Source organism: Gymnoscopelus microlampas, assembly GCF_963454915.1.
Source record: "Gymnoscopelus microlampas genome assembly, chromosome: 5".
NCBI lineage: Eukaryota > Metazoa > Chordata > Actinopteri > Myctophiformes > Myctophidae > Gymnoscopelus > Gymnoscopelus microlampas.
This window is the reverse complement of record NC_139942.1, coordinates 23439164-23466342: the sequence shown is the minus strand read 5'-3', so window position 1 is coordinate 23466342 and position 27179 is coordinate 23439164. Positions and strand designations below refer to the sequence as shown.

The window sequence follows — 27179 nt, the reverse complement described above, 5'->3', positions numbered from 1 at the left end:
TCCAACCACACTACAACACCATATGCTATACATAATATGCCAGTTCATTGCTATCATTACATTTATTATGCTCTGATATAGAATATGCCAATTCAAATGACAGCCATAAAATAGAACGGGAAAGTATCAAACGATTAATTGGAGATACCCCCTTTGTCCACAAGATGGCGACAAATTAATTAGCAAATGGCAGACAATACTACTTACTGACCTGTATTCTGCGTGGAAAATGAATAATGTTTTAGCTGACAGTGAAGTGAAGCATTTGCCACTTAAATATCCAGATGACATCAGTTATTCATCGCATAATATCAAGCTCACTATGCATCCACTGCAACGCATTATGAACTTGTAGATCGGCTATTTTCAAATGGCCGAATTTGGTTAATGTATGTTTTGTAATAATAATAAAAATCTACAAAGTAATTAGTAACTAAAGTTTTGAAATAATTGTAGAGGAGTAAAAGTACAATATTTGCCTCTGTGATGTAGTGGAGTAGAAGTAAAAGTACTGAAAACTGGAAATACTCCAGCAAAGTAAAAATACCTCAAAATTGTACTTAAGTACGGTACTTGAGTAAATGTACTTAGTTACTTTACACCACTGTGAGTGACCAACAAAGGCATTTTTGACAGCAGCGAAGCGCGTGACCGCTCAGGGGTGTGCGCACTCCCGCGACAGCAGCCAGGAAACATGGCGGCGCTCATGACTCTCAGCCAGGTAACAACTTCACATACTTCAGCAAAATGTCTCCTATCGCCGCGTTCTTTTGACTTGTTTTAATGACAGCGACATTATGTACATGCCGGTAACGCGTGGCTGTTGTTTAGCCCGTGTGCAACGACTCTGGAGGGGTTTAGAGAACCATTGTTGTCAATTTACTTGCTTAGCTCATAACGTTAGCCATGTTAAAGGCAGGAAGCCACTGGCTGAATCTGATCCATGTTGATGGTGGCAGCTTTCTGTGTAGGTAATGTAAGCAGATGAGGTTAGATCACAATGTAATGTAAGCAGATGAGGTTAGATCACAATACATGATCTATTTGTGTAGGTAATGTAAGCAGATGAGGTTAGATCACAATGTAATGTAAGCAGATGAGGATAGATCACAATACATGATCTATTTGTGTAGGTAATGCAAGCAGATGGCGTTTGATCACAATGTAATGTAAGCAGATGAGGTTAGATCACAATATAATGTAAGCAGATGAAGTTAGTTCACATTATAATGTAAGCAGATGAGTTTAGATCACATTATAATGTAAGCAGATGAGTTTAGATCACATTATTGTAAGCAGATGATATCTATTTGTGTAGGTAATGTAAGCAGATGAGGATAGATCACAATACATGATCTATGTGCTACCGGGCTACATTTATGTAAGTACTGCTATTTGAAAAAGCTGTCAGTGGCTGAGTTTATTGTGTTCTACCTGTCTATTAGCCGTGTAGCTTAATGTACTTTAATGCCTAAGCTGTGCATGTTGACTTGCTCTTAAAGCTTCAATCCGGAACTTATTTCAATTTACCCCATCTGTATGGTGGCGTACGGTGATATAATTATATCAACAGATGTGCTACTGTAGTTATATTATATTATAATATAACTACAGTAGCACCTCTGCAGGGGTTGGGTGTGGTCTCCCTACTCCTACATTGTGAAATGTAGACCCTTGTTGGTTAGCCTCAAGCAACTCTTAGATGCTATAATGCTATCTGGCATCTGAGTTGCAATACCAACAGCCCATTCATCCAAACAGAAAAGTACTCACATATGTTTTACTTAAGTAAAAGTATCAATACTGCAATGTAGAAATAATCAATACTTGTTCCAAGTGAAAGTCCGGATCTGATTGTATTAAACAATGCTAAACTGCCATAATTGCCAAGATTGCAGCTGTATGGAAAGCTTGGGTTATCCTCTTTGTATATCTGTCAAGGTTTTGTTTCATAGAAATCCACTGTAGACATGTTATGAGCTACTTTCTGTCAATAAATTCCGTGCAGGTGATGTGTCAGAGTTTGGAAGCGCTCGTTGTTAATAATGCAACGTCCTGCTGCCTCCTGCATTGTGTGCAATTTTGAGCAGGACCGTTGAGTGATCTCCAACGAGCGCTTCCAAACTGAAACTTAAAAAAAAGTAATCACCTGCACAGAATGTATTGACAGAAAGTAGCTCCTAACATGTCTACGGTGGATTTTTATTAAATGGGTACAAAGAGGATAACCCAAGCTTTTCGTACAGCTGCAATCTTGGTGAGTTTAACGTTGTTTAATACAATCAGTTCTGTTTGGATGAATGGGCTGTCAAGGGGTTGGTATTGCAGCTCAGATACCAGATAGCATTATAGCATCTAAGTTGCATCTGGCTAGACCCTGGTGTCTCGTAGGACACCCACTGGTTGACAAGTAATTCTGCCTGAAGCTCATGAGCACAATATCTCCCCTGGACAAGCAGGGATTCCACCTTGGCAGATCAGTAGAAAAAAAACGTGTGAGACCCAGATTTAAATCCCAGGTAGGATTATGAAATTTGTAATTGCTACTTTAACTCATTTTCATCTTCTCTCTATTTTTCAGTTGTCAAATGGAAACCCAGCCTATGACTATTATTACAGACAGGTAATGTCTACCTAGTGCTTTCTCCCCAGGCTTTTCTCAGTGATGTGTATATAGAACATCTGTTGTCACAAGAAACAAGGTGATGAGCAATACGGAGCACGGACCATGTTGGTCGTACAGTCATGTGTTCAGGGACCATATGGGCGATGGGGGGAGCCCATGAAGGGAGCCAATTGAAAATGTTAGGGTGCCCCCCCCCTCCCTTAACATAAAAAAAAATCCCAGCCATGTCAATGTATTTTCAAAGTGTTCTGGTGTGCTTCCCCATAGCGTGATGTGTCTCGTCTCTTTTCATTGTAGGTGGATCCAGCAAATAGTGGAAAAGTTGCTGCTGGCGATGCTGCCCAATTCCTTAAGAAGTCAGGTCTCTCAGACAGTACGTTGGGGAAGGTGAGATAAACCACATAGACAAACAGAAATATGTACACAAATATGTACACATGAATGTTAAATCACCTTCACTGTTGTTCTTTCCATGTTCAGATTTGGGACTTGGCTGATTCAGAACACAAGGGCTATTTGGATAAGCGGGTAACTTAATTTCTCTCTAACGTGGATGTCTGCCTGTAATGTTGATGTAAACATTTAAAACTGAGTAGTTTCTCCCATGTTTCTCGTTCTCAGGGTTTCTTCATAGCTCTGAGATTGGTGGCCTCAGCACAGGGTGGAAATGATATAAGCCTCAACAACCTCAGCCAGACCTTGGCTCCACCCAAGTTTGTGAGTGTTGAAACCTCAGTGCTAGTTTTGCATAACATTCAGATACTATGTGGTCAGGCACACACCTACAGTGAATATTAGAAACATGATGTTTAGACATACAAATGAATAGATTTCCATATGTGTATGTCCACAACATGGAAATTAATAAAAGAAACAAATCTCTGTTTTCATTGTAATGTCTTTACAAAAAAACAAATGGACCCTTACGGGAGTCTTTATCTCTGAGAGTGTACAAATGGAACCTCAGTTGTACACTTTCAGAGTTAAATTAACGCTGAGGATTTTATAGTGTAGATTCGGGTCCCAGAGATAAAAAATAGGGCACATACATATGGGGTCCATGGCCTAACGCATCATAAAATATCAAACTGAAATTAAATAGGTTGAGAAGCGCTGATCTATACATACGTGTTATAATTGCTTGGTCTATTGTTATCAAGTCAGCCACCTTAAAAGACTGTTTGCGCTCACTTTTAAATTGCAGATAGACACAAGCAGCCCATCTTTAGGCGTTTTGGCAGCATCAGCAGATGCCCTCTGGGCTATAAGGGTGAGTATTGACATAATTTGTAACGAGAAAACACTTCACAATGTTTTTTCTTCACCTATGCCACTGATTTATGTGTGTGAATGATTATATGTTGTGTGATGTGTTTAAGTGTGGTTTTCTGAAATCTGGTTCTATGTTTCCTTTCTAGCCTGATGAAAAAGGGAAATTTGAGGGTATCTTTGAGAGTCTGTCACCAGTCAATGGTGTCCTCTCTGGTGACAAAGTGAAGCCGGTGCTGATCAACTCCAAGCTACCTCTGGACATGTTAGGAAAGGTATCAGTGTCGCACTAGAGTTCGATTAAATATGCAGGGCTATTGAATCTTTCTTGTCGGATCATAATTTTTTCATGTGTTTGTTTAGATTTGGGACCTTAGTGACGTAGACAAGGATGGACACTTGGACAGAGATGAGTTCTGTGTGGTAAGAGGGCATTTATCCTTTACTCTTAACCACTTAAACCCTATACTTGGTTGACCGGAGTCCCTCAGGGCTCTACATTGAATCTTTGCTGAAAATAGCCGATCTACAAGCTCACGACGCGTTGTGAGCTTGTAGATCGGCTATTTTCAGCGAAAGATTACCCAGAATTATGCTGGGGATTAATCTGCTCTGTTGTATAATGCTGCGCGGCACTTTCTCGCCTGCCTGTGTATGACAGATAGCTCTGTCTCCTGGGAAATAATTATTTTTGTTAATGCTAAGGTCTAAAAAAGACGACCTGTTTTATTATTTTCTCTCTCTCTAGGCTATGCATCTGGTGTACCGTGCCATGGAGAAAGAGCCCATCCCCACTGTGTTGCCTGCCAACCTCATTCCTCTTTCCAGGAGGAGGAAGAAGTCTGCGGGGGCATTGCCAGGTGCCGTGGCTGTCTTGCCTGCCCTGTCTGGGCTCGGTTCTGCCCCACTTAAAGAGAGCCTGCGCTCCACTCCCTCCTTAAGCAGCGTTGCCTCCCTCAGTGGTGGCACCGGCACAGGGAGCCTCTCTCCCAAACACTCCTTCAAATCCAGCACACAGGTACGACTGCACTACTTCAGCCACGTGTCACTTGATTTGAATGACGGGAGGCCAGTACTTTTGACTTGCACCAATAGCCACACCTTACAGCATTGTTTTCACCTAGGGGGTCCTTGAGGGGGGTTCGAGGTGGGCCCATCCATTTGGTTCCATTCGTACACTCACAGAGCATTGAGGATTTTGCACTATAGATTGGGGTCCCAGAGATAAGAATCGTATCAAATTGGTGTTTGTACATATCGGTGCATATGAAACTGGGGGTCCCTGAAATTAAGAAGGTTCAGAATCTCTGCCGTACAGCACCATAGGCGTCTAATTGTGCTGTCATGGTACACAAGAGCTGTATACTTTGTTTGTCCTATATGCACTTGTGAAGGACTATGGTGACATGTCCTTAAGAAATACAATTCAAAAATATAGCTGCAAGCAGCGATAATATGGGGCCAGGAGAGAGAAATGATAATTCCTTTAACAGGTCAGTTCATGAAAGTCCTTGCGGTCTTGTTTCCAATGAGTGCCTGTAAGCAATTAGGGTTAAGAGTCTTTCTCAGGGACAAATTTCATTTCATCGACACATTTGCTGACCTGGCCTGGAATCGTACCTGGGACAACCAGAGTCTCTGGCTCCCTAGGCGGGCTCACTAACCACTCAGCTATGGCCACCCCTCAGAGAGAGAGAGAGAGAGAGAGAGAGAGAGAGAGAGAGAGAGAGAGAGAGAGAGAGAGAGAGAGAGAGAGAGAGAGAGAGAGAGAGAGAGAGAGAGAGAGAGAGAGAGAGAGAGAGAGAGAGAGAGAGAGAGAGAGAGAGAGAGAGAGAGAGAGAGAGATGAGAGAGAGAGAGAGAGAGAGAGAGAGAGAGAGAGAGAAGAGAGAGAGAGAGAGAGAGAGAGAGAGAGACGGAATAGATTGAAGAGACATAGATACGGAATAGATTGAAGAGACATAGATACGGAATAGATTGAAGAGACATAGATACGGAATAGATTGAAGAGACATAGATACGGAATAGATTGAAGAGACATAGATACGGAATAGATTGAAGAGACATAGATACGGAATAGATTGAAGAGACATAGATACGGAATAGATTGAAGAGACATAGATACGGAATAGATTGAAGAGACATAGATACGGAATAGATTGAAGAGACATAGATACGGAATAGATTGAAGAGACATAGATACGGAATAGATTGAAGAGACAGAGAGAGAGACAAATGGAATAGATTGAAGAGACAGAGAGAGAGACAAATGGAATAGATTGAAGAGACAGAGAGAGAGACAAATGGAATAGATTGAAGAGACAGAGAGAGAGACAAATGGAATAGATTGAAGAGACAGAGAGAGAGACAAATGGAATAGATTGAAGAGACAGAGAGAGAGACATGGAAACGGAATAGATTGAAGAGAAAGACATGGAAATGGAATAGATTGAAGAGAGAGAGCGCCATGGAAACGGAATAGATTGAGTCATGTTTTTTGCATTTCAACTTAAATGAGTCTGCATCAAGTGAGGCTTGAACCGGCAACCTTACGGTCGTGAAGCACTCTTAGGTAGCTGCAACACTACCTATAGTGCTATATCTTTGTCCAGGCTGATGTTGTCTGTTGAGGATCACAAACTCTTGCCTTCTGTCATGACCCAAGCCCCTGTTTCACTAACACTAAGATCACTCGTTCACAAACCATTTACCAATGAAGAAATTGTACATCTCCTCAGAACCAAAATTAGTGAAAGTAGCCGATCTACAAGCTCACAAACCATTAAAAGTTGTCAGATTGTACATTGGCTATTTTCACAATGAAGTATGTTATACATTGAAAAAAACATACTCTCATTGCTATCTGAAAAGTTGTGAGATTGTAGATCAGCTGTATGTAAAAAACACTCAATTAAGTATTTCATGTTATCTTTAACAATTGCAGATGTATTCATTGATAGTCATGTTGTGTGAAATGCAACTCAGATGAAGTCTGCACCAAGTGAGGCTTGAACTGGTGACCTTCAGGTTGTGGGGCACACATTTAAGCGAGAAGCCACCAACAGACAAGAACCTGTGAAAAAGGAGATCACACAGATCATACAGTTTCACGCAAATAGCTGAAAAATCCTGGGTTTAAGTGTTTTTCAAACTGCTCAAGATTGCGGACAATCTAAGGGCGGTGCTTACTGGTCAACGTGATAGATGTGTTCCTCATTAGTCAAGGCACATGTGTAAGCAGGTCTAATGGCTGTCGGCCAAACGAGGCATGACTTTTGCCTGTTTAAAGTTTCAATTTTCAAAAAATTGCTATAGCGCCCCCGTTTGACCAATTGGAGTAAGATTGGTTTCAGTGATATTTGGAATGGCCCTTTACATTTCTGCAAAGTTTCAAAGAATGGTAAGTCTGCATGTATGTGTTAGGGGCAGATGAATAATTGTCATAAAACTGCAATATTCATTGGCTCATTAAAGCTTCATTTTTTCACTTATGGAAGATATTTTGCAAACGTTTTTTGGTATAGGTCCAAAGTTCATGTGTAAAAAGTTTCGTGCAGATTGCTCAAAAATCCCAGGAGGAGATAGGTTTTAACTGTTTTTCATATAATTCCAAATGGTGGGAGATCTAAAGGTCAGAGGTCAAAAGTCAGAGTGTGAAAGTTGTTCAGCATGAGGAGACGCATGTGTGCATCGAAGTTTCATGGCTGTAGGTCAAACACGGCATGAGTTGTACCTGTTCAAAGTTGGCATTTTTCAATTGAGTGCTATAGCGCCACCTTTTGACGAAAGATTGTGAGAATTATTTCTTGATCGTTTTTCATGACCATCTATCATATGGCCGAGTTTCATAAAAAGCGACTGCACGGTTCAGCCAGAACTGCCAAAAGTGGCAGAAGAAGAAACGGAAATAATGCGAATAACAATATGGGTCCATGCTGGAAGCCTGGCCCCATAATAAGTGGTGCTAGACACAACAAAGCTCCAGCTTTTCTGGGTATTGACCCACTTAGGAAGAAAGTGTGACCCTGAATTTGATCTTTAAAGCGTGCTCAAGGTCATCACACCGTGTTTGTCGATAATGGTTAACAGTTTTCTATGTTTAGCTGTGTTTGGGTTATTGCGGAAAATATTCAGACATTCATCCCCAAAACCTTTGAGGCTTGCAATCTTCAACGGATTTGATTATTGCTGGTAATCTAGGGACCATCATCCACATTTCCATGAAGAAGAATCAAGGCTCAAGAGTGTTTATTAGTTTTGTTTATAAGTGTTCAATAAGGCAACCATGTAAACAGATACATTTGTTATCTATACATTGTGCCATATCGATATGAGCAATCTATACAGAATTAATTACCGTTTTGAATGCAATTGTTTTATTTTGTTTTTCTTCTTTTTTTCCTTATTCTTTTGTTCATTGTCCTTGTTCATGGCTCTGACAGCCCAAAAAAAACGTCTTGAGCATTGAGCCCCGGGAAGAATTGAGAAAGTCTGCATTGTTACAAGCAGTCCGTTACCAGAGTGCTGCCTGTCTCTTTGTTCTCCTCAAGCATCCACGGTCATAAATGTCCAGCAGGGACAGAAGGGAGCTCCCTGTGGTACACTAACCTGAACACTCCACCTCCCGAGAATGGCTATTTCCATACTATACAGTGATGGCCCCATCAGGATGCTCTGGGTGGTAGAATAGTAGTAGGACCATTTTCCTGTGAAGTTGATGACAGACAAAAACAAAGGGCCCAAGAGTTCAACACTTTTAATCCCTATCGAGTAGATCAGATTTTGAATAGTTAAAACAACAGGATTGAACAGAAGTTTGATTAATCAATTAATCTTTAACACCCAAAATCCAAATTGGATCCCCTCGAATAGAGATTAAAAGTAAACATTTGAAATCTTGGGCCCTGGGTATTCATAATTGCCCGAGGTTGGATACAGAGGATAATGAATGCTGGGCTATTATCACATTCCCATAGCCTTAATTATTCACCAACATAATGAGAAAACAGCATTTGATCAACCCTTTACTGACAATGAGGAAATGCCCTAGTGGACGAAATGGTAGTCCCCTTGGAATTTCCTGACAGTGTGGGGATGGACTTGGCCTTGGCTGAGGACATGGCAGGTGCTGCCGGTGGACTTAGCCATTTGTTGATACGCAGTCATTCTGTGAACCATTGAATGTTGCTGCTTTCTGCTCTTTTTTGTCTCCTTTACGCCCGTGGTGAACTCCAGTGTTCCTCAGCCATGAATTCTACCACACCATCTTCAGCAAACGTGTTTGGTGGTAGATTTTACTCCATGTATGGCATGTTGAGTTCATTCCGCACCAAGGTGACTCACAGTGACAGCTCAGCGCACGTTGGCACTTTAGCTTGTTGATAGCTGATTGGTCAGCTAGCCAAATCATAGCTAAGTGTATCACCTGATATGGCTTATTGCCCTCTTGGTCCTTTTATCACTTCCTTCATGAATGATTATACAGTCATTATTACTTAGAATTTCCTTTTATCACTTCCTTCATTAATGATTATACAGTCATTATTACTTGATACACTTATGTTCCTGAGTGATTGCAGGTTGGTACCTTGGTTTTGTTTGTTGTTTTGTTGTTGTCATTTCTCAATGTACAATGAGGGCATAGGGTGCTGTTTTAAAAAAAATAATAATTTACAAACCAGTTTTTCCCCGTACGTCACCCCTATTCTGTTGATAAAGGCCGTACTTGTTCTGCCACATTGTGAGCATTGTCCGTAGACCACTCTGTTCCTTATTGCTGCAGGGAATCTGTGTGTTCAGGGAAACAGGTTTCTTTTGAAAAGGATTAAGGAAGGAAAGGAACACTGCTATTGACAAACTGATCTGTGGGATCATCTCTGGGCCTGGCTGCCATGACATCTTCTTTTCTGCTACCTTTTATTCTATACCTCCCTCTCCCTTGTTGTTTTTGTCTGTCTTTTCTTTTTAATTTCAACATCTTTAATATATATATACTGTATTTTTTATTTAACCACTTAACCCACTGATCCACTTAACCACCCACAAAACTAATTTATTTTGAAAATAATCGAAATCGCCATGATTCTTTATTTTAATTTTTAATTATCATTATTATTACTGGCATCCCAAAATTGGGATGCCAGTAGTAATAATAATAATAATTATTATTATCATAATAATGATGACGATAACAATAATAATGTAGTCCCCTTTAGTTGTTTTGGTGGTATTTGTCACTATACATTTCACATAATGTGAAATTCGTCCTCTGCTTTTAACCATCCGAACTATTTAGGAGCAGTGGGGAAGTGCCATTAATACGGCGCCTGGGGAGCAGTTAGGAGTTAAGTGTCTTGAAATAGAGCTGATGGTTCCCTCATTAAGAACAGGTGAATTCTCTCACCATGGTTCACTCTTCTTTTATTCAAGCACACTGAGAGGTGCTGACGGATTGTGTTCCCTTCTCATATCGCCATGTTGTCCTGTGTCTGTCCCAGCTGCCTGTGAACTGGGTCGTCCCTGTGGCCGACAGGGGGCGCTACGATGACATCTTCATGAAAACTGACACAGATATGGATGGCCTTGTCTCTGGTTCGGAGGTCATTGAGATCTTCATGCAGTCTAGCCTCCCCCAGACCATGCTGGCGCAGATATGGTGAGAACATAACCCAAATGAAATGCAATCCCAACACCGTTTCTGAATGCGTCTTGTTATTTTGTCATTTAAATTGTGCGTTTTACTTCTCTTCTCTGACATTCTGTGACAGTAATAACTAATAAGAGAAAGTAGGCAAATATGGTTAAAGTAATAATAATCATAAAACCATAATCGAACACATGATAAACAATTTGTATACAAGCACAATACAGGATAGACAACAGAAAACAATGCCTGACCGTATGAACCCAGCAATAGTGATACACTAACTTTTGTATGTCCCAGCACCCGTATGTACTGTATGTGTGTTTGGTGTTGATTTTGATGAAATGGCCTGTAGCACCACGCAGGTCCAAAGAATTGCATAATATTCTTTGTTATACATTGTTCTCCTTTTGTGCCACCCAATACATAATCATTAACCACATTCAACCTGGCCCTCCTATTTTGGGAATGTCATTATTGGTGAAATGTTTCAAAAATCGTAAATAGTGAACAAAGAGCAAAAATAGCAGATAAGCTCACGTGTTGCATGATTATATCGTGACGCTTTGTGAACTTGTATATCAGCTATTTTCGCTGTTCATCATATGATAAAGTATATACAGTATAGTGGTTAAATACAGGTCAACAGTTCTGGTCATTGAAGCATGTACACACAAGCATACACATAGTCTCCCATTTACTGCAGAATTCCTGCCACTTCATCTGCCAAGTGAACATGAGCAGGAATTTATCTTGGCGTTGAAGAGGTATTTAGTCCAGCCTGATTTACACTTTGTTGCATGCTGGTGTCATGCACCAAAAATGGCAGATCTACAAGCTCCCAATGTGTCAAGCAGCGGTGTGTTGTGAGCTTATAGATCAGCTATATTCGGGGCACGACACCTGCACACAACTACAAATAAGGCTGGACTCAGACATTCGCTTCAGACAGCGCATCTGAAACGCAAGCCGAGACTTCAGACGCATCCATTTCCATGGTGACTTGAGGGGCTGTGGGCAGTGCCGGGAGAGTGCTTGTTTCCTGGTGTGTAGTTCATTTGACTTGCATTGGAGTGTTGGCTACTGAAATAAAACTACAAGCGAAATGGCTGCCAAGTGCAATCAACACGCAGCTCTTCTGTCCTATTGGTTGGCGGTTGAACCCGACGCTTTACACGTGTCAGACTTAACGCGCTGCGGCTCCTACAACGCGCCGCAACTGGACGCTCCACCGCGTTTCTCCCATAGAATGGAAGTGAACGGTGGAAGCTGACGCGGATGTGTGAGTCCAGCCTAACTCAGGCTTTACAAGAGTCAGTTGTTATGTCCTCTTCTGTTCAGGGGCCTGGCTGACACCAAACAGGTCGGCAAGTTGACCAGGGAACAGTTCTCTCTGGCCATGTACCTGATCCAGCAGAAAGTCACCAACGGCACCGACCCCCCTCAGACCCTCATCCCAGAAATGATCCCCCCCTCAGAGAGGACCGCAGCTTCCGCAGCAGGACCGGTGAGTCCAGGATTTGGCCCACAAAGTCAATGGAACATAATACAACATACACTGTAAAAGGTGTTAACTTTAACTCTTGAGAGTATACAAATGGAACCATATAGCCATTTGTATACTCTCAAGAGTTAATAAGGGATTTCACTTCATTTCTGGTGCGCGATACTATCACATGAAGAATTATAATTAGATCTTAGTCAGTTAAGTGGATGTGTATTTATGGCACATTACAGTATACAAATTTTTACAGTTGGACCAAATAGATGAAACAACCGATGGACAATGATGGATCTTAAAAATTCTGTCCAGGGTAAATTCTATCCAGGTTAAAACAGGAACTGTTGACCGGGAAATGTGGGAAACACGCATCATTTGAAACAGTACATCAAGGCCTGTTGCTGTCACACACACAAGTTAGACATTTCTCTTGTGAAAACAGTGGACAATCCTTGTAGACCTAGCAGTGGGATAGCATACGCCTGTTGTGTATGTGTGTGCGGTGGATGACAGATGTGGCAGTGGCAGCAACAGGTCTTTATGTACTGTTTCAACTAATGCATTTTTTCACCTCTCCCGGTCTGCTGGGAAATGTAGATTTGTACCGGTCTGTTCGGAAATGTCTACATTGCCCGGGATATATAGACATTTCCCGTTTCCTGCATTACTGTAACATATGCATTGCTGGTACTTTATCAATTTCAAACTGCTTTCTGGCCTTTTAAGCTATCTATAAAAGTTATGATTGTATTGTTTTCTATTTCTTAAATGTCGAATGAACAAACGTTTCGGCTATCCAGCCTTCGACACTGACGAGGGCTGAATAACCGAAACGTTTGTTCATTCAACATAATAATAAAAGAGGAAACTCACTGCAATCCATTACTTTTATAAATGTTGTTGATCTAAGAGGATATCACACCAGAGGAGTAGGAGCACTTGATAACAAAAAGTGAATTTATTGTTTTCTATCTCTCTCTGTCCTTTTCTCTCAGAGCTATGCAGGGCTAATTTCTGGTGTGGGACCTGAACTTGCTAACTTGACCAGTATGCGCAGAGTGAGTAGTTCACCTGTCAGTCTTTGTGTGGCGCTGTTGCCCCATCTTATGTTTTTCATAATGTGTATGTAGCTGCATCACATGTAAATGGAGACATGATCCCTCTTCTATTCTGCTGTTTATTATGAAAAATAAAGGTTATTGTGAAATAGGCAACAAAGAATATTAACTTTTTTCCTAAAAAGAAAGTGGCGAGTACATTTTCCTTTAGTATTATATAGAGACAGGCAGGTAGGAAAGCTTGTAAGTAGGCAGGTTCAGATGGGGATCTGAACCATATCTGGGTACATATCTTGCCTTTTGTGCTATACTGCTAAACTATAAATTTGTAATACTAAATCCTATCCACAGTCTCCTCAGCTCACCTGGTCTAAAGACTCTAAACACTGCCACCTGCTGGTGTTTTTTGTTTAGTTTTAAACCGTGAACACTAAAAACCTAACAGCTGTTTGTTTCTTTACAGCTGCAGTTATACATTCAGAATCATCAAAGTCGCACTGATGAATATTAAACAATTGCATGTTTTGATCACTAGTCATTTGTTCGTGGCTAAATGTAGGTACAAAATAAATGTATAGTGTAGCGTCAATGTAGCGCAAGTATGTGGGGATAATTATTTTGGTCTGCCATAATATTTCTGCTAGCTCAGCTGACAAAACCCAGTGACAGCCCATATACTCTTGCTCGCTCACTCGCTCACGCCGGATTTATACTTAGTTGTGTGCCATTGTTGCACTCCGAAAATCTACTTGGTTGAGCTTGTACACCCGCACTCAACCAAGCACAACTTGGGAATCACTCACTCGGGCACCTTTTCTTCTAACGATATCAAATCCAGGTTTCAGCATTTGCTAGTTTCATTCCTAGTTCAACAGCACAAGGGTTGGTTACACCAAGCTCCTGGTCATTTGAAGGTGCATTCCTCCATGCACGTTGTGTCCATTTCTATACATTTGCGCTGTTCCTGTTTGCTTCCTTCCTGAGTTATGTTGTGAAGATTTAGCAGCGGGGCGCTGACCCCCCCCCCACACTCCACCCCGCACCCCACCCCCCAAAATGGTTGACATCCCATCTGCTCTCTTCATCCTTCCTCTTTCACCCCATCTCACCTTCCCTCCCTCCCTTCTTTCTTCTTCATCTTTCTTTCCAACCTTATCCCCCTTTCCCTTCTTTGCCTTATCTCGCATATCTTTCTCTCTCCCGCTTTCTCAACTATAAACACACATACCTCTGTCACATCCCCTGGCCTGTTCGCTTCTCTATCATAGCACATGATGCAGTATGTGTACTTATCGTTTCCCTCAACCCCCCTCCCCCCCTCCATTTCTCCCTCTCTCTCCCTATTCTTCTCCTCTCTCACCGTATCTCATAGTCTTTCTCTCTGTGCCTCTATGTCCCTCCTTTCAGGACAGCAGCAGTTCGACGGGGTCAGCAGAGCTGACGGGTTTCAAAGAGCTGGATGACCTGAGCCAGGAAATAGCTCAGCTGCAGAGGTGAGCCCCAGCGCCCCAGACTAGCAGGAGGACAGCTTTGTTTGCTCTTCCTCTGAAGGGGAGGAGGAGGAGGGGTGGTGGTGTAATGAAAGGGGGGAGGTTGAGCGCACTGGAATTGATGTTCAGATCAAAGCCCCCCCCCCCCCCCCTTTTTTCCTTTTTGCAGTCTCAGCTATGTTATTTCAGCTATGAATTCAACCTTCATTTAACCAGGTATTCCCACTGAGGTTGTAAATGTGTTTGGTTTTTTTGTCCCAGAGAGACTTGGCTAAGAAAGAAGCACCGTGGCAGGCGTAATACTAGTAGACAAGAGCACACAACACTGTGTGAAAGTGAACACATTTTTCTTCTTAAATCGCGTCAAAGGTTGGCACAAAGTCAAAAACTGCCATATCAGTTGTCCAGTATAATGCCAGCGGGATCAGTGGCCGAGCCTGGGTAGATCTCAGATGAGATGTGACTTTTGATTATTCCAGTTTATGGTTAATTGTAAAAAAAAAATTTATCTGCAAAACTGAACTCATGTTGCCTGGAACAAGTATGTGAGATGGAACGTACATTGTCTTTTTCACAGAACGTACGCACATTTTTGTCTCCAACAGTACATTTTTCATTGTATACAGGGAAATGGAAAACGTGTATAATGGAATATAGCACTGCTCCCGAACAGCTGTAAGAAATGTTGGGACAACGATACTCATCAGCACTTTCGCTCATGACACAACTGTTCCCCTGTTTGTTGATCTGTCTTTGATGTTAGTTCTATGTCATTTTGACTGTTGTCAACAATCCGTGTTGCACCACCACAGTGGGATAAACATCGGGCAGCCGCTTAGGCGTTAGATGTTATTCTTGTGGACAATGGGTTGGTTAGGGAGCAATAACACCACAGTTTGTTATACAGTTACCCTTGCTTTTTTTTTCCCCCATGTGATGGACGTATAGAGAGAAGTTCATCCTGGAACAGGAGATCAGGGAAAGAGAGGAAGCCATCCGACAGCAGAACAGTGAAGTACAGGTGAGACTGAAATGATTTGTTTCATCTCTCAATCTATTCAGATTGATAGAGAGATGGATAGAAGTGTGTGTGTGTGTGTGTGTGTGTGTAGTATAGATAATACTTGGTTTTAGTTTTTGCCTAGCCCCAATTATGACACATCCCATCAAGGTGCTGTTGCTGCCTGTATTTTGACCTCGATGGGCAGGGCGAAACGGGAACTATTAACTCTATTCTGAGCATTTTTGTTTGTCTGTTATGATATTAGGCAGTGTCAGCCTTTCCATATTTCTGTCCTCACTCCTTGTCAATGGAAAAGGAAAGAGTGATGCTATGAGGCAAAATGACAGACTGGTAGCATCATTAAAGCTACAAGCCGTATGTTTTATGTCAGTTGTCTCTTTCTTTCCCAATTAATGAAGAAAGGTAATTGCAACAATGTCCGAATTACAATGATGATGGCGGTGCATCTATTGTCCAATCCAGTTCACCTCCTGCTTCAAGTAACTATTGATATGGTCAACCAGTGGCTGTTCTACCTGTCCCTAGGGTCAGAATTTCTCAATGGAAGAGTAGGCAGACCACCTCCATCCACTGCAGATGTGCTAGTTGTGTTGTTTTAACTTGCATTTTATTTTATTAAGTCCCAGATTGTAGATTGAATCTAGTTTGTATTCCATGTGGACCTACGTCAGCACTCCTCTTGGCATCGTGTTGGTGTCTGTAATATAGATGCACGCTGTGTCCAGTGATGGTTTAATGATTCAGACCTTCACACACACACACACACACACACACACACACACACACACACACACACACACACACACACACACACACACACACACACACACACACACACACACACACACCTGCTTTTACACACACAGTTGACTTTGATCATCTTGAATAAAATCCCCTCACAATCCTCTGCCATGTGCCTCTCATACTAAGCATCCCTCTCAGCTTTCCCACTGTCTCAAGGGGGGAAAAACTGTGAAAGCTTTATTTAGTTAAAAGAAAATCATTGACGTAACTTGCATGAACACTTATTATTTGTATTATTTATTTTCATTTTACATACGTAAAGCGTGTTTGCACCTAGTCTCCAAAGTAGCCTGACAGCGCGTCACGGGTTCGAGTCCTGATCCCGGCGGCCTTTGCTGCATGTCACTCCCCATCTCTCTCCCCATTTCCTGTCAGACTGCTATCCTATCAATAAAGGCATAAAAGCCAAAATAAAAAAGGTAAAGTGTGTTTGTCCACCTGTTTGCCATACAGGACATGCAGAGTGATCTGGACAGGGAGAGCAGCAGCCTACAGGACCTGGAGACCCAGAAGCAGGACGCCCAAGACCGGCTGGAGGAGATGGACCAGCAGCGCTCCAAACTGGAGGGCATGCTCAACGATGTCAAGCAGAAGTGTCAAGAAGAGTCCCACATGGTTAGAATCCTGGCCTGCCACAGTCGTACATTACAACATCATAGAAACATGAAAACATTACCTGCACACACAAGTCACCTGTGCACTGGTTTTTAATGCCTTGTACAACAACAATAATACTGGTGATGATAAGCCATAGTGTATATAAACATAAAACAAAAAGTTCTGAAAATAGTGTTTGGTAGATTGGTTCTCTGTTTTAATAATGCCTCTTAGCAGTCACTTTTATACCATTGGAAAGCTTGTTTATTTCCCTTTTTAAATGTTGCCCCATTTGTAGGAACAAACATTTGTGGGATGAGCAGTGCAGCTGAGTATCTAGGTTGTGCCCATGAAAAATGTTTCTACCAAATTTCTGCCATTGCCAAACTTATTCTGCTGTTGCTTTTGACACTTGTTTTGAGCTTCCTACCCCAGATGCCACCAGGCACCCATAGTACCTGGGGGTACATCGGGTACATGCGGGGCTCTGTGTCTTTCCATAGGATCACATTCTACAGACCTCCAAGCCATTAATCCACTAATCTTATCCTTGGGACAGGCTTTCATGTTCCCATTTTATGGAGGTTTTTCCCAGAGAAGGTAGAGGGAAACGCCACAGGATCTCCTGGGCTCTGTGTCTCACCTTAAAATCCCACTCTTAGAGTGGGATCCTGGGGATCATGGGGAAACACGGGTACCTCATGTACCCCACCTGGGTAGCAAGCTTGTTACAATAGAGAAGTAATTTACCAAACACACATTTCTGAACTTCTTGTTCAAGAGAAGAGCGAGAGAGCCTATTTCACCCACGCAATAACCCGGTTTATACTGGGCACTGAAACCTGAACACGCTGGTTTGATATTTATACACAATGTATATGTCTTTTTCTCCTCCCTACAGATCTCGTCCTTGCAGACCCAGATCCACTCCAGGGAGACGGACCTCCAGAGCCAAGAGAACGAGCTAACCCGGACCAAGGTGGACTTCGGCCGGCTGCAGGAAGAGGAGTCCCAGCTGGAGCAAAGCCTGCTGGCTGGCCAGGTCCAGCTGGACAGCATCATCAAGTCCCTCAAAGCCACCCAGGACGAGATTAACCAGGTCAGCACAGCACCAATACACAACAGGTTACTTAAGGTCCCATTTTGTGTGAAAACACTGACTTTTGTCCTTAAATAAGGCCTTTAATCAATAACGACTGTTGAGCACTATGAAGACGAAGATTAGGAGTTGTTTTGCCCTTTGCACTCAGGCTTTAGTTTACTACTAGAGGTGTATGGGCCGTGTAGCGGATATGGAGATCCCTGATGGCATCAGTATATGCCCATATATTGGATATCCCATATAAGGGCATACTGGTTGGATCGGTGGCGGTTCTCTGCAACTGGATATCTGAACTACTCGACGGTGGGCACTGCACTCCCTCGCGTCATTGCCGCTGTGCACGCCGAGTTTGAAGTCTGTCGGCCCCATACCTGGGCGTAGCGGTCGGATCTGTGGCTCAAGACAACCGGATCTCTGTATCTCTCTGTCCTTGTCCCTTTTATGCCCATATATGGAGATCCCTTATGTCATCAGTATATGCCCATATATGGTCATGCCTCCTTTTGTGTCCATATATGGAGCTGACTGATTTTTTTTGTGCCTGATGCTATGACAACACATTGAGGTTAGACAACACACTCAATATTTGGGCGTAGCTACATAGGGACTCCTCATACAGGGCGAAGTGGTCCATCCGCCTGCCCGCCTGTTCTCCGTTAAGCCAATTTGAATATAGGATATGATGCACAAGTTCAGTTCACAAAAACTTGAACTTCTAGACAATTCCACATAATTTCATATCGGCACACTTTGCACTTGCAGGCTCGTAGCAAGCTGTCTCAAATCCAGGACAGCCAACAGGAGGTGACCAAGGCCATCGAGCAATACAACACCGCTCTGAATGGCACCAATGGAGGGAGCCTGACCAACCTGGCCGATATAAATGAAGGCTTTACAGAGAGGGAGAATGGAGGCTACAGAAGCAAGGTGAGGACGTGGGAGAGACATGCTCATATGAGCTGGGTTGGGAGTCACTTTAAGTTCAAGTGCATGTGAATTGTCTTCCGACTTCATTATTTTTAATACTGTGCCATTAAAACAATTATAGTGAAGGTATTGTGCAAAGTGCCATTTTTATTGTTATTTCTTTCCATTCATATACGAGTGCACAATGATGATAAACATTATTGCTAAAATTGGTTTTGGACACATGCGCGGATTCATTCATTGTAATCAATTCATATATTCTTCAGGATGATTCTTTCAAATCAAGGATAGCCATGTTCAACAGAAATTCTCAGGAGACCCCACCCCCAGTAGACCCCTTCCAGACAGAAGACCCCTTCAAATCAGACCCCTTCAAAGGTTTGAAGGCTTTTATATCCTTGTATTTCATCTCTGGATGCTACGGCTTTGACAAGGCAGTGAACTGTCCAGTGGCGTATTCACTGTAGAGGCGCGGGTGGCGGCCGCCAACCCAAGTGCGATCTCGCCCACCCTAGAAAAACACTGACTGAAAAAAAAAACCCCAACAACAGTAGTGGGCAGCGGGCTGCCCGTCCATTGGCTCCTCGTCCATTCACGGGCAGGCAGCCAATCACCACCGTATCCATTCAGTAGATCGACCAGTTTTGTAGTGTTGTTGTTTGTTTTTTGCAAATTCAAATGAATAATGAAGCTACATTAGAGATTAACAGCAAATGATTGCTCCTCAGACCTAGCCAAGCCAGATGCGTGACTCGTGAGCAATACTCCCGTCTCCTTTTCTAGATCCATTTGGAGTAGATCCGTTCAAAGAGAGCGACCCCTTCAAAGGGACCTCATCTGATGACTTCTTCAAAAAGACAGACAAGTCTGACCTGTTTGGCTCCTCCGACCCCTTTAGTAAGAAACCCACTCCGCCAGCCAAGGTACAGTAGTCCACATGATAGGTACTGTATCGGAACCTGTGATAACTCTTTAGCTGTTGATTAGTAGTATACCTCTTTAGCTGTTGATTGGCAGTACCTGTGAATACCTCTTTAGCTATTGGTAAACAGTACCTGTGAATACCTCTTTAGCTAGAAATGCTAAACAGAAGTACTGGCTATGGCATCTGCTGTTCCTCTAGGACATTTTAACCACTGTGTTCTTTTGCTAAATTAGTTTAAGACTCTGAGAGCTAAAACAAGCTCTCATTGCTGCCAGCAACATGCAACAATGAACCTTTTACAGGATAAACACCATGAGGAAAAGAAGCCAGTAAACAGTTTTTTTCTGGTGGCAAAGCTGCCATGTACATCACCTATGTAATATTGTAGCATAGCCAAGGTTTTCTATTTTGTGATGCCTAATTTATACTTTGGCGTACAACCATGTCACTCACCGAAAGATTACGGTTTTACAGGTGAAAAATGCCTCAGGTTTGTTTCACAGGAAAATCTGTTGTTTTCAGCAAGCAACACAGTTGTATGATGACTTTTGAATTGGGCTTAAATGCGCTTTTCTTCTTTCTTTCCCTCAGCCTGGCGCATTTGGCAGTAATGACCCCTTCACATCTAACAGCCCAAAACCAAAAGATTCAGGTACTGTATTGGTTATAGCTACTGTCAACACAAGACAAGTAGCTATACTGTCATGAAATACTGTGATGGTCTGGTGAAAAAAGTTGATTTTGCCGATATTAAATAAGATCTCTAGTGCCACATTGGTCATGAACATCTGTGCTCAAGTCCACTCCAATGATTCGCAACGCAACAAGTTGCAACTGCCACCACTTGTAACAGAATCCCCAGCTGACCTGCAACGGGTCAATTCAGACCCCTACAACTGGTTGCAAGTTGCAACTTGTTGCTTTGCGAATCATTGGCGTGAACTGGACTTAGCACGAGTGATGATGACATACATTTACCAATAGGGGAAGTAGATTATATAAATATAATCATATATGAAAAGCGGGGTGTGTGTGTGTGTGTGTGTGTGTGTGTGTGTGTGTGTGTGTGTGTGTGTGTGTGTGTGTGTGTGTGTGTGTGTGTGTGTGTGTGTGTGTGTGTGTGTGTGTGTGTGTGTGTGTGTGTGTGTACTCAATATCTATATATATATATATATACTATATATCTTCCTTCTGGTTGCATTTATTTATGTGCAAGAAGTGTGATTTTTGAAACCTGTTTGAGAGTGAATGGAGAAATCAAACGCTACAAAGATGAGTGAAAATATTGGGGCTTATATCATGGCCTTTATAACCAAATGTTCTAATCTACTGTATCAAAGCTCAAAACCACTTTAGCACACTTTTCCCTGTGTTGGTTCTTGACCTGTCCGTCACCAATATCAGCTTACCCATAGTGACGTGTTGTATGCTTTCATCTTCCCCCTGTTTGAAAACCACTCCTTTGATACATATATACAAACTAAAGTGGAGTGACCGACATACAATATGTTTTCTATGTTAGGTATATTCTTTATACTGGGTTGTAATTATAGACAGGGGGGGGGGGGAGCTACAATTATGGTAGGATTGTTGCCAGTGGAGCCGTGTTAACAATAGTCAACATGGTGAAAGATAATGAATAAAGTTTGAATGAAGGAAAAATTGTTTACCAAAGTGGAACATCACTTTTCCAAGTCACAAGTCAAGTGAAAGATCCTATTCAATGTCATCCTTAAACTTAACAGTAGTTGTACATTTCAGAGAGTGTAACATCCACCCTAGGGTCTAATAACTGAGCGTGAGAAAGCGAAGTTGTGCAAGACTGCTCAAAAGCAGTCACTCTTTGGCACCTTGGGTGACGTGTTGCATTTAGATTTTATTTTTGAGGGCATTAAGGGCAACCAATTTTTACTCACAGTGGCTTCATATTTTCCTGTGGTTGAGGTCTATTTTTAGTCGAGTACCTACGCATTTAACTGCTGCCCAACTAAAAATACTCCCCCTTACCCTGGAAAAACAGGAGGCTGTGCTGGGGCCAAGCATAACAGAAACTCTGTGACTGCGGATCCTTGCTCTACTAGAATACACAGCCACCGCTTCTTTAACCAGTCCACTGCTGCCTGTCTCTACTCTGTATCCACTGCTATTGAACCGCCGCGCCTCATTCAGTCAAGGAAGTTGTTTTAAGTTTGGGGGGCAACCGCCGGCCTTGCGCACTACCATGGTACACACCTTCAGAGGAACACAGGACCGACTGTGGACCCCAGCAGTTATTTCACGTCAAAGAAAATACAGCGTAACGCACATGAATGCGCTCTTTTATGGTCGCACACTCACAACAAACAGATTCTATTACAATGGTTTGTTTTTTCTGCTGTAACCCCTCTGCACTTGGCAATTTATACATTAAGAAGAAAAAGGCATACCAGGACGGGACATTTCAAAACAACCCAGCCACAGTGCTGGTTAACAGTCGACCAACTTACTCCTGTAATTAGCTAATCAGATGCATACGTCAGGTTAAACACAACCTCTGCTTTTCAGGTTTTTGCAAAATGTCATGGAAAATTAAACAGTCATGCTACATACCCTTCTTGCTCTGAAAATAGCCTTTCAGAATAAGCTAGATGCAGAAATGATTTTTTTGTGTGGTCGGGGCTGAACTTCATTATACTTTGTGGGCCTTTTCCACAAACGTATTAAAATGTTCCAACTATATTTCAACTGTGTCCTGTCATAGATGCCTTCGGGACAATGGATCCCTTTGGTAGCAACTCGTTTGGAAGTAAAGGTGGATTCGCAGACTTTAGTCACATGGCAAAGGTAAGCTCAAGGGACTCATCTAGTCATGAATCAGTTGATGAAACTTTTTTCCACAGGCTATGGTTTTAATTTAGCTCTCATCTTAACTGAAGTAAAGGCTACCACATATGAAAAGCGGGTCATAAAGTATGAGTCCAGTGACTCTATATTTTGCTTGGCATCCCTGTCTGAGTTGTCATCCTGAATGAGTGGGGTTTTCTGCTTTTGAACAGAAGCCGGACAATCCTGTGCTACCACCGAAGAAGAATGTGCCTAACCGGCCTGCACCTCCCTATGGTAAGGCCTTGTGATGTGTGTGTGTGTGTGTGCGCTTGAACTTGACTGTGCTCGCTCATTAAGTACAGAGATTTGCTTTGATAGAAACAAGATGGTCTAAATTACCCCAGTGTGTTAAATTCTCTGGTTCAGGGGGGCGCCACTGGCCTAACGGTTAAGGCGCATTCCACATATAGGCACTAATGCAGCCTGACAGCGAGTCGCAGGTTCGATTCCCAAGCCTGACATCCGTTGCTGCGTGTCACTCCCCGTCTCGCCCTCCCTGTTTCTACTGTGTACTATCAATAAATGCAGAAAACCCCCCAAAACAACTTATTTTTTCTTTTTTTAAGTTGCTCATAGCTAGCACGCCATGTCGTCTCAGACCCAGCCGGAAAAACCGAACCAGTTCTCAAGCCAAATGTTGAATGGTCAAACTTGAACATGGACTTGACATTTATAGCCATATTGCACGTCTTTTATTAGAGGTCCAGGGCACTTTTGCATGGTTGCAAACACTAGGGAATTGTCATGAAACAGTCAGTAGTGTCAGCATTTTTTATTTTCTGCGTACCCATTTGTGGTTGAATATTGTCTTATTAAACTTGTGTTTTGTGTGCCCAGCTGGTGCTGGGGGTGGGGGCTTTAGGGTTAGACTTTAATTTCTCCTTTTGAAGTTGCAAACAGGAAGGCTGTTGGTATAGATAAGGCAGCGTTTGGGCTCATGCTACAGAGAGGACGCTTCGTGCACCACTACCTCTCATTTGATGTACGCTTGCATTTCTTTGTGTGCACGTGACCCCATCTACCATCACCTTAGGTCCTTCCTCCAATAGAAGATGGTGGGAGAAAGGTTGTTGGTGGTTCACCTTTTGGTAAAACATTTGCATGAAGCTAGCACCATTGATGCAAACCAAAAATAGTTCATGGCCAAATAGAATAGATGACTAGTGGACTTAAAGTATTGCAATAGATTGGCGATTGCTAAAGTACAGCTACCATTAAATTGTCAGACACAGACAATGAAACTCTTTGTCAGAGGCCCTGTGAAATCTGGGTATATACTGTATGTATATCTCATTTAGGTACAGAGTTCAGTTCAGTTGAGACACATCATTAAAGCTAGATTATGGCACCGTCATGGAAATTGTATAAAAACTTTACAGGACACGTGGGTGGGGCTGTTGTTTTTGTGTGTCAGTATTGAGGAAAGAAAAGGGACATGTGTGTTTGTAAAGTCAAACTGCTTTAGTAAGTTTCACTAACAATGCGGTCAACACCTTTTTTATTTATTTATTTTTAAACCAGTGCTACTTTCACAGGTTCTTCTGCATAATAGGCATTATACTTCGGCAACTGATTTGATTTAGTCCCATATCCGTGACTCTAGTGGAGGTCAGTGGTGAAGCCTCTGATTAGCGGTCTCTGAAGTCGATATACTTCAGATGACTTTGAGACACGCATTTGGAATTCTGTTAAGATGTCCTCTAAACCTTTCAGGTAAAACTTCTCCCATTGGTAAACTTGGTTTGGGGGCAGTGGAAAATCCAAGAGAGCCAATCCAGGACACTGATTCGTCTCTGAATATAAAGGAGTTTGGGGGCACAGATAGCAGTAAAGACTCCTTTGTTGCGCCTAAGGACTCTTCTGTGGGTTTCGCTGATTTCAGCTCAGTAAGTGTAGTTATACTCTTGTGTTCAGCCTACGTTTGCTGACTGCTTGAGCGGCCCCCTCCTTCCAATCATCTCATGAAGCTGAGTGCCACAGCAAGGCTCACTGCCGGTTTCAGCTTGTTTGTTCTGGGGCCATGTTCTATCAGCTTTCTTTCATGCCAGTAACCTAGATTTTACATGACAGTCACAGGATCGCAATGTTTACTGGCTGTTGCATTTTCTGCAACTAATGACTTAAACATTCTAAATAAAATACATGTCCCAGTGCTTGTGGGGGGTTTGGCCTGCAGGGATATGAAGAGTTGCCTTTACAGACTGAGATGTTTTCTCATTGTGTTCCTTCACATCTGCGGTTCTCTCGTTTCCATCGGCATGGCACTGTGGCCTGTTTGCTTGCTCTTGCCTCTGGCCTCCCCAGCCCTCACAGGATATAGGCTTTTCCTAGTTGTCTTTTCCTAGTTGGAACAGTATATCATTGAACACATTCTCTTTTTTTAGTTCTTAAACACGCACAGGTGACAGTACTGATATGCCTTGAAGCCTTCCCTGTACAGTAAGTTAGCCCAAATATCCCAAGTCCAGCCAGCCTTTTATTTGTTTGTCATGCTGTATAGACTAACGGCTGATTCTTTGCTTTTGATTTTTCCTTCAAAGTGTTACATTCTACGGTCTCAGGTAGAGAGTGCTGTTGCATGGCAGCCTGGCTTTTTGTGTCTTCTTTCTATTGTTCAACTTTGACCTCACGCCAGCATGACATTCGGGAAGTGTGTGTGTGTGTGTGTGTGTCTAGTGTCTAGATCTGTATTGTAATTGTTCTTTTTTCCCAGGGTCGGAACATGCAGAGGTAAGATTAACATAAGGTGACCAGATTTGAGTCCTTTGCATGTATAGAAACCTGTCCATACTCTTGAGTGAGCTCAGCACACTGAATTGTGAGCAGTGAGCACTTGTGTTCTTGATTGAAATCCTCTTAACTGGGAAATTTCTCACCAGGGTTCAGTGAGACGGTAGTTTAAAAGAAAGAAGGCATTGGTCATCTGTGGTCATTTATATAAAGCAATTGGTAATGCAGTATTATAAAACATTCAAGTCCACATACTGTTCCTCATTATAGCACCATGTAATGACCATTATTATTGTTTTACAACATAGATTTTCGTGTTACTGGTGAGGAATTATTTATCCCCTAAATTCAAATCTCAATTTTCAGGACTTTATTGTGACTCGCGTTGAGAATGAAATCTAAATCAAGATTTATTTTATTTTGTTTTTTAATATATATATATATATATTTTTAAATAAGATCCAGCCAACCTCTTGACGAAGGCTAATGCCAGTATTTGAAATTCATATTTGTACGGCTAGGGTTATTGTGACTTGCGTTGAGAATGACATCTAAATCAAGATTTCTTTTATTTTGTTTTTTAATTTGTATATATTTTTTTCAATAAGATCCAGCCAACCTCTCGAGGTAGGCTAATGCCAATATTTGAATTATTTATATTTGTAAAATCTCACTTGAGTCACTGTACTGCATCCATCATTATCACACTGGTAATGAATCATATTTTGACGAATCTTCGAGTCCAGTATTTGTTCTTGTTTTGGTGTGTGTGTGTGTGTGTGTGTGTGTGTGTGTGTGTGTGTGTGTGTGCGTGCTGCGTGCGTAACTCATCTATACCTCCTCTCTGGCCAAGCCTTTAACGTCTCTCCGTTCCTCCCCTACCAGTTTGGAAGTGAGAGGCAGCAGGTCGAGTGGGCCAAGCGGGAGAGTGAGCGCGAGGAGCAGGAGCGACTGAGGAAGCTGCGTCTCCAGGAACAGGAGGACCTGGAGCTGGCCATCGCCCTCAGCAGGGCTGACATGCCCGGCACCTGACCCAGACGACACTCCACACGCAGACCCATGATGGCAGCACACGTAACTGACTTGACATGACCGCCGTGATCCCCCCCTGCTACTACCACTCCTGACGCCAGTACCTCTTACAAATGCTGTTCCCACTCATATTCAACACTCCCATGCTTTCCACGGGACTAGAGTACACACTTTACATTTGACCACGTCGCTGAATGGAACGGATAATTACGGAACCGCAATCGCAAACGCCGTACCTGTTCAGCAAAATCCTGTGTTTTTTCAGCACCAAGTGTAGAAATGGACCCATTCTGTTTCCAATTTTCCACTCTGAGAACACTGAGGATTTTCGGTGTACAACTACCACTTCAATACTAAAGGCCAGTGCTTCTTCAGATGAAGGCTCTAAGTTTTGCTATTGAGTCCAACCCCCCTTCATCAGCAGACTTGTCCAAACACCACATAGAGTGCACTGACCTAAACACAACCACCCCATCACCACTTCCTCCTGTGAGAGAAACCTGTGCTTCTCTGGTCTGGCCCTCCAGCGTTTTAATCTTCAGCGCTTCCTGGCTACGCAGCAGCTATAATGAAGGACTATGCAGTGT

At 42.4% G+C, this 27179-nt stretch overlaps 1 protein-coding gene across 2 annotated transcripts; it reads left to right on the top strand.

The window, feature by feature from the left end:
- The first annotated feature begins 680 nt into the window (after positions 1-680).
- eps15l1b (epidermal growth factor receptor pathway substrate 15-like 1b) lies at positions 681-26589 on the top strand. 2 transcript variants are annotated; one of them, XM_084058155.1, is made up of 23 exons: positions 681-721; positions 2582-2623; positions 2924-3013; positions 3107-3154; positions 3248-3343; positions 3831-3896; positions 4045-4170; positions 4259-4318; positions 4644-4913; positions 10392-10549; positions 11879-12044; positions 13034-13096; positions 14504-14589; positions 15535-15607; positions 16868-17029; positions 17913-18110; positions 18876-19040; positions 19307-19418; positions 19824-19963; positions 20557-20617; positions 22706-22788; positions 23001-23064; positions 26446-26589. In XM_084058155.1, the coding sequence occupies exons 1-23, from the start codon at positions 695-697 to the stop codon at positions 26454-26456; spliced, it is 2367 nt and encodes a 788-aa protein (XP_083914281.1). In that variant the 5' UTR covers positions 681-694; the 3' UTR covers positions 26457-26589. The 2 variants fall into 2 exon arrangements, with proteins under 2 accessions (XP_083914281.1, XP_083914282.1); XM_084058156.1 differs by lacking the exon at positions 13034-13096.
- The last annotated feature ends 590 nt before the right edge of the window (positions 26590-27179 follow it).

What these genes read in the sequence shown, in the direction of transcription:
- eps15l1b (XM_084058155.1), top strand. Translation starts at nt 695, where the DNA reads ATGGCGGCGCTCATGACTCTCAGCCAG. An exon ending in CCCAAAACCAAAAGATTCAG is followed by an intron (nt 20,618 to 22,705) that starts GTACTGTATTGG and finishes GTCCTGTCATAG; the next exon opens with ATGCCTTCGGGACAATGGAT. An exon ending in ACTTTAGTCACATGGCAAAG is followed by an intron (nt 22,789 to 23,000) that starts GTAAGCTCAAGG and finishes GCTTTTGAACAG; the next exon opens with AAGCCGGACAATCCTGTGCT.